This window comes from Phoenix dactylifera, chromosome 12 (assembly GCF_009389715.1).
Source record: "Phoenix dactylifera cultivar Barhee BC4 chromosome 12, palm_55x_up_171113_PBpolish2nd_filt_p, whole genome shotgun sequence".
NCBI classification, from domain to species: domain Eukaryota; kingdom Viridiplantae; phylum Streptophyta; class Magnoliopsida; order Arecales; family Arecaceae; genus Phoenix; species Phoenix dactylifera.
In genome coordinates, this window is record NC_052403.1 from 5,666,863 (window position 1) to 5,674,640 (window position 7,778).

At 46.0% G+C, this 7,778-nt stretch overlaps 1 protein-coding gene across 1 annotated transcript; it reads left to right on the forward strand.

Annotated features, from left to right (window-relative positions):
* Nucleotides 1-246: 246 nt before the first annotated feature.
* On the forward strand, nucleotides 247-5,424 carry LOC103718137 (pyruvate decarboxylase 1-like). The gene is made up of 6 exons (XM_039132421.1): nucleotides 247-844; nucleotides 997-1,160; nucleotides 3,373-4,023; nucleotides 4,122-4,239; nucleotides 4,338-4,526; nucleotides 4,644-5,424. The coding sequence occupies exons 1-6, from the start codon at nucleotides 323-325 to the stop codon at nucleotides 4,812-4,814; spliced, it is 1,815 nt and encodes a 604-aa protein (XP_038988349.1). The 5' UTR covers nucleotides 247-322; the 3' UTR covers nucleotides 4,815-5,424.
* The last annotated feature ends 2,354 nt before the right edge of the window (nucleotides 5,425-7,778 follow it).

The window sequence follows — 7,778 nt, forward strand, 5'->3', positions numbered from 1 at the left end:
ATTTTTTTGACTCCCCGGTCCAAAATTGATTTACCCATCTTCTTGATAGATGAGATTTTTTCTCTATTTCATAATAAATACTATTTTGGGAAAAATAACTTACTCATGTTAAAAAGTTATAAGATTATGGATAAATTAGACAATTGATTAACTTTTCGATAATATTTACCGATCAAAAAACGGGCTATAAATGGATACCTTGCCTTCGTTCCATCTCCAGTCACTCGTCCAAGCCTGAAAGACTCTTCAGAAAACTTCTACTCTTGTTTCTATAAGCAAAACAACCGCTCCCAATTAAAGCTCCCGCCCTTTACTTCCTCCGATGGACACCTCGATCGGAACCGTGGACGGGGTCGCCAAGCCCGTGTGCAACGACGTGGGCTCCCTCCCCGCTGCTGCCTGCCACCCCACCAGCCCCGCCGCCGCTCCCATGTGCGCCGCTGAAGCCACCCTCGGCCGCCACCTCGCCCGCCGCCTCGTCCAGGTGGGCGTCAACGACGTCTTCTCCGTCCCCGGCGACTTCAACCTCACCCTCCTCGACCACCTCCTCGCCGAGCCCGGCCTCAACCTCGTCGGGTGCTGCAACGAGCTCAACGCCGGCTACGCCGCAGACGGCTACGCTCGCTCCCGCGGCGTCGGCGCCTGCGTCGTCACCTTCACCGTCGGCGGTCTCAGCGTCCTCAACGCCATCGCCGGCGCATACAGCGAGAACCTCCCCGTTATTTGCATCGTCGGCGGCCCCAACTCCAACGACTACGGCACCAACCGCATCCTTCATCACACCATCGGCCTCCCCGACTTCTCCCAGGAGCACCGCTGCTTCCAGACTGTCACCGGTTACCAGGTAAACGACCAACGCTACGCTCTCATCTCTCGATTTGAGTCCTTTTCTCCCTTCAAGGTTGAATCTTGGGTCCTTTTCTCGCTTAAAGATTGAATCTTGGGTCCTTATCTCGCTTAAACATTGAATCTTGAGGCTCTTCTGTGTGTTCATAGGCGGTGGTGACTAACCTGGAGAATGCCCACGAGCTGATCGACACCGCGATCTCCACTGCTTTAAGGGAAAGCAAACCCGTATATATTAGCATCAGTTGCAATCTGCCGGCCATTCCTCATCCCACCTTCAGCCGGGAGCCCGTTCCGTTCTTCCTCGCTCCCAGGTACGGGTTGAAACGGCCTCCTCTGTTTCTTCTCTATTTTTTTTTTTTTTTGGTAAATGCGGCAATTTATATAGCTCTAACTTGAGTACATCCTGCCAAATCACGAGAAAGCAAAGAGTACAAAGAAGAAGGAATATCTCCTATAGATGTCCATAGAAAATCTCCGGAGTGCCGGGCGACGAAAGAGGCGACCCAGTCTGCTGCTCTGTTCGCCTCCCGAAATACATGTGCTGCCTGCAGACCACCCATCTCCTGAACCAGCCTGCGAGAGTCTCTGATGAGAGGATGGCCATCACCATACCTGTCCACGCCTTGGACCCAGTCAATCACCACCGCAGAGTCCCCCTCGAGATACACCCTCTCAGCTCCGAGGGACCTCCTCGCATATAACAACCCCTCCCATGCAGCCCGAAGCTCTGCTCCTACAACAGTAATCCCCTGCGTGCGCCGACCCCCGGCTGCTACCAGCCTACCAGAAGAATCTCTGATCACGAATCCAACACCACCAGATGCACCATCCATCGACATACTACCATCGAAGTTCACTTTGAGATGACCAAGGGGTGGGGGTACCCAAGAAACATAGGCGAACCTGGGCGCTACAACAGCGGAGAGAGTGCCCCAGATGTCCCTGGCCATCTCAGTAGAGAACAACGTGGTAACTGCAGTAGCCTCCCTAGCCTGCGCTACAGCTCTATCCGCCACCATCCTCGGCGACAACCTCCTACCATCAAATATGCCGGCATTCCTGTCCAACCAAATATGATAGGCCAGGTATGCCCTGAGGATCCCCCCTCCCAAAATCTGGGGCTCCGCATAGAAACTCTCAGCAGATGGATCAAATCCTGTGTCGACTCCATCACCTGGGGTAAGGGTGCAGGTGAACTACTCCAAATCTCCCTCGCCCTAGGACACTGCAGAAGGGCATGATCGATGGTCTCCTCAATCTCCATGCACACCTGACAAAACTGGGTAACCCGTACTCCTCGCCGAGCTAGCACGCTTCTGGTCGGTAGGCACCCCCATGCCATCTTCCAGATGAAAAGCGCCACTCGCGGGTGAACCCGCATCCTCCAGATCCATCCTCCCTCAATCTGTCGGGCTGGCTCCCTACTGCACAAAACATGAAGATTCCTAGCTCGTACCCGCGTCCGGCCTGATGGCATCCATACTAGCCTGTCAGGCTCCTTCCGGGCTGGTACCGGAAGAGCCAAAACCAACTCTGCCAACTGCTCCCCAAGAACCTCCCGAATCAGCCCAGCCCTCCACTGACCCCCCAACAGGGTCCAGCAAGTCACAAACTCTGTATCCACTCAACCTCGCCGAATCCACCATGGTCGGCAAATAACTGATCGGCAACTCAGTCACCCAGCAGTCCTCCAAAACATCAATAGATCGCCCGTCCCCAATGGCCCATCTGATCTCCGGAAACACCAACATGGCTCTGGCACACATCTCCCTCCAGACCGGTGAATGGTGACTGCCAGCTCGTGTCCCAGGCAGCAATGGACCATACTTGGCCCTCATCAGCGAGAACCACATACTGTCGGGCTCTAGCATGAATCTGGCTACGTGACGTGCCGCTAGAGCCTCCCGTCTCACCACCAAAGACTGCAACCCCAAACCCCCCAATCTAGTCGACTGACACACAACCTCCCATGCTAATAAGTGAATACCTCAGGACCGCCACTGGAATGAAAGAGTTGGAGAGAAAGTAAGTGGGAATCAAAGAGAGAACTGACCGAACCAAGGTGATCCTCCCCATCATCGATAATGTGTGCATTTGCCATCCCTCCAGTCTATGTCTGATACTAAGCTCCAGAGAGGAACAATCCCTGCTACGTAGCCGCCGACCTGAGAGTGGAATCCCCAAGTATCTCAATGTGCCCTCCTGCTCACCCACCCCCAAAATCCCCAGAATAGAATTCTTCACTGCCAATGTTTCTTCTCTATTTCATTGAATCTCCGGAGTGCTTCAAAAATCGGTTCTTTATTTAAATCTCTGTTTCTATATGTTATTTTGTTTATATAAGTACGTTTTTAGTACTGGAATCATTAGAGCGAACAGAACCTATGTAGTGCTTTCTAGATAGTTTCTGAGATCACATCATCATTTAAAAATCGTTTCTTTTTCTTCCTTGGTGAATTTAAACAAGCTGCTCAATGGAATATATGTAGTTTTTAGTGTTCTGTGACTCGTTATCGTCAGCAGATTGAGCAACAAGTTAGGTCTAGAGGCGGCTGTCGAAGCCACGGCGGAGTTCCTGAACAAGGCGGTGAAACCGGTCTTGATCGGAGGCCCCAAGATCAGGGTGGCCAAGGCTTGCGAGGCCTTTGTGGAGCTGGCGGATGCTTGTGGTTACCCCATAGCTGTGCTTCCGTCAGCCAAGGGACTCGTGCCGGAGCACCACCCCCACTTCATTGGAACCTACTGGGGTGCCGTTAGCACCGCCTTCTGCGCTGAGATCGTGGAGTCGGCCGACGCTTACCTCTTTGCAGGGCCCATCTTCAATGAGTTCACCACGGTCGGCTACTCCCTCCCCCTCAAGAAGGAGAAGTCCGTTATCGTGCAGCCTGACCGTGTGGTGTTTGCCAATGGGCCTGCTTTTGGGTGTGTCCTGATGAAGGACCTCCTCCGGGAGCTCGCCAAGCGGCTCAATCGCAACACAGCTGCCTACGATAGCTACCGCCGGATCTTCGTGCCCGATGGAGTCCCGCTTGAATGCAAGCCCAAGGAGCCTTTGAAGGTGAACGTGCTCTTCAAGCACATCCAGAATATGCTTACGCGCGACACTGCTGTGATCGCGGAGACCGGCGATTCGTGGTTTAACTGCCAGAAGCTTAAACTGCCACAGGGTTGCGGGTAAGGCCTTCGTCCGAAACTCAGATGCTTTCCACATATAGCAGTTCTCTGATCATTCTGTGTTGTTTGATGGTTAAGAACTAGTTGGTATGTTTCAGATATGAGTTCCAACTGCAATATGGTTCTATTGGATGGTCTGTGGGAGCGACTCTGGGGTATGCCCAAGCAGCAAAGGATAAGCGTGTCCTTGCCTGCATTGGTGATGGAAGCTTTCAGGTATCATCTGAGTCAGATCATGCACGAAAATCTTAAAATATTGTGTGTTCTTCCGAAGAAGTACAACTCTGATGACTTGATCCTCTCGTTCAATTCAGATGACTGCTCAAGATATTTCAACGATGATGCGGTGCGAGCAGAACAGCATCATTTTCCTAATAAACAATGGGGGATACACCATCGAGGCGGCGATCCATGATGGGCCTTACAATGTCATCAAGAACTGGAACTACACTGCGCTGGCGGACGCTATCCACAATGGCGAGGGCAAATGCTGGACGACGAAGGTACGTAGGAGTCTATTTATAATGCCAGAAACTCAGTACATGGCCATGCAAAAAGGCTTTAGTTAGATGTTTACATTTGCGAAGTATTAACCAGAAGGTATTGATATCTTGATGTAGGTTCGATGCGAGGAGGAGCTTAAGGAGGCGATTCAGACAGCACTGGGGCCGAAAGAGAACTGCTTGTGCTTCATAGAGGTTATTGTGCACAAGGATGATACCAGCAAAGAGTTGCTGGAGTGGACTTCGAGGGTTACTGCTGCTAGCGGTAAGCCACGAAATCCCCAGTGATCTCGATCTAAGGACATGAGCGCAGCCACATACAATTGCCTGTGTCGTCGCTTAGACCTGGTTGAACGCTGAGTTCTGGGCCTTCTTCTCCGTCTTCTCCGTGCCGTTCATGTGGTTCTTGGCTTTGCTCATTTCCACCGAGTCCTCCTCCCCGGTGGCTGCTCTCTTGTGGTTCCTGTAGATGGCGTACAAGTATGGCACCTGCACGAGTAAAAACCATTAGGGTTAAATTTAATTAAGCAGGGCTTGTGTGACTTCGAGGCATGGTTCAACATTTTTTTTTCCTTCTTCGACAATACTTACATTCACATATTGCCAACGGTGCATATTTATATTAGTTATATATGTGCACAGCTGTGCAAGCCACCAATCACAACCACTCATTTTTATAGTGGTGCATCAAGATATATGCCTAATGAAGGAGGCCTACAGAAATGAGCGGTTATGATTGGTGGAGTCTATGGCCATATGGTGTATACAATGTAGCATAACTTTTCACTCCTTACTCTGTGCAGTAAAAAATTATTGGTTGGATCAGGTTCACTAGCTCAGCAGCAGCAGATCAATCCAACTACGGAGTAACATGTGCAAACATGCTTGTTTTGCTTCATTTTTTTTCTCCTCTTTCTTCTTCTCGCCATAATTTCAAGTGCTGCTTCAAGGTGATCGGATGGGATGAACTTCTTGGCGAGCGTCATAAAGCACTTCCCGTCAATAATTTTTGAATTGTTTTATTACAATCACTTGGCCCGGTTATGTTAGTGAACCTTTGATGGTGGACCACTACAGAGAGAAAGAGAAAAAGAGGAAGAAGAAGGGAAGGAGAAGGAAGAAGAGGTTATAGAAATGCAGGAAGAAGAGAAGAGGAGGAGAACGAAGAAGAAGAACAAGGAGACTAAGATTTTTTCATTCAACCATCAATTGCCTCATACATGAGAGGGGTGGTCTTTATATAGATCTTACATCTTGACCAAGTCAAGTTATCAATTCATCAAATCAATTAATTGACACTGACTAAACTTGGACCCTTACCAAAATTGGTACACTAAATTGACCCAATTACATAAACCCAATTGACTAGTCTAATAACAAAACAACTGACCAAATTCATTTGACTAAGACAAAAGCAAATAATGCAATAAAAGAAAATGATTCGGATTCAAATAGACCCAATCCGGGTCTGACACAATCTAGGGGCTCAGAATCATCTGAATGAAGGTCTCTGATGTCCCCATCAACCTCCAAATAGTAATTGTTTTAAAATGGACTTACGCATTATAACCAATTGGTTTTAAACCTTTCGCCGCCTCTACCGTTGAAACAAGGGTAAAAAAATACAATCCAAACTGATACCGCTTGGATCGATTTGCAATCCAATGAAAGTGAGAAAAAAGATAAAAATAATTTCTTTGCAAGGAGGAAGATAACTTTCATTCAAAACCTGGATGCCTCCTCATTACAATTCATTACTATTTATAGGCAAGTCATGGGTAACATAAAAAGACAAAGGAAAATGAAAGGTCAAGAGTTGCTTTAATACGGGTAACTCAGAAAATAAAAGGTCAAAAGTTACCTTGATTAGGTAACTCACACAATAAAAGATATCAAAATTAAAATCAAATTCTCTTAGAGAATTTAAAAGATCAAAAGACATCTGACTCTTAAAATATCTATAACTTTCCAACCATAATGCTGATTTTAATGTTCTTAGACTTGTTGGAAAAAAGAGAAAGAGACCTAGAACTTTCATTTTAATAACTTTTCCAAATTCAGCCATTTAATACCCTGTAAAATGGCATGCAAATTGTATGGCGCACCTGCATCACAAACTTGGACTCAACAACCATTCATTATAGATTCCGTGGGATCATCTCTTCTTTTTGAAGGGAGCTAAAAATTTCAACACCCCAACATGCCACGCCGTTAACTAGGCGCCTTTAGTTCCATTGCCCGTTGGTGTGGTAAAGGATGCCGTTCATCCGCGCCTCTGCGACCCAATGGGGAATCCTCTGATTGTTCTTGGTTTCATGCTTATGAATCAATGTATGTACGTATTAGATAAAACATTTCATAATTTAGATTCAGAAATTCGAAAACCAATGTTCTAAGAGCAAAGGTTTCTAATATATGTTTTTGTCTGTTTTTCATTAACTATGAGGACCTTCTTGACAGATCCAACTTTGTTCTTTACATTTCAGGGATATTTTTTCATAGTTTTGTTATACCACGAATAATTATTTAAATTGTTTGGTCACAATTTCTAGAATAACTGTAGTCTGAGTGCTTTCGTTCATCAAAAGAAAAGATGGATATAAATAGTGGCATTGTGCTGGAAATACTATTTTTATTACAATAATTATACTCGGTATAACCATGTTATTGGCTCTACTCTTAAAACATTGATGGTTCGGGAGCATAAAACTTAATCCGAGGTTTATTTGTAACTTTCTTCAAGAACTACAATAGACAATTATCCAAATTATGAAATTATTGAAAAGAAGGAAGGGTGCCAACCCACCCAAATTAATTAAAGAACAGAGGAGACAGAATATTCAAATAATTAGATATTTAAAAGCAATTTAAAAGGTAGGTATAAGTTTTTAATGACTAGATCTAATAGAGGCATTTTGGAAATTTAAATATACTACCTACAAGTTGAATTAAAAGTTCTTTTTTAAAAAAAAATACCCATCACATATTGTTGGGATTCCTTAAGTTCTTTTGGCCGCGCAGAATCAAGGACTTCTAGTTTGACTCACATAAAGCAAGTAGGTGTTTTGGAAATTTCAAGTTTTGCAGTACACATACATACTAATCACATGAACCTTTACTTCCATTGCAACACCATCTTTGTGATTTTACAGTTATTGCATTCCCATCCAAGTGATATATTTTCCTTGTTAATTGGTTACAAATGTTTCCCGAAATTCTTCCAACCAACATTTTTATAAACCCAATATTCTC

Excerpts from the sequence above, each read along its gene's own strand:
- LOC103718137 (XM_039132421.1), top strand. The coding sequence starts at position 323 with ATGGACACCTCGATCGGAACCGTGGACGGGGTCGCCAAGCCCGTGTGC. Across the intron at positions 845-996 it reads AGACTGTCACCGGTTACCAG|GCGGTGGTGACTAACCTGGA; the intron begins GTAAACGACCAA and ends GTGTGTTCATAG. Across the intron at positions 4,240-4,337 it reads TTGGTGATGGAAGCTTTCAG|ATGACTGCTCAAGATATTTC; the intron begins GTATCATCTGAG and ends CGTTCAATTCAG.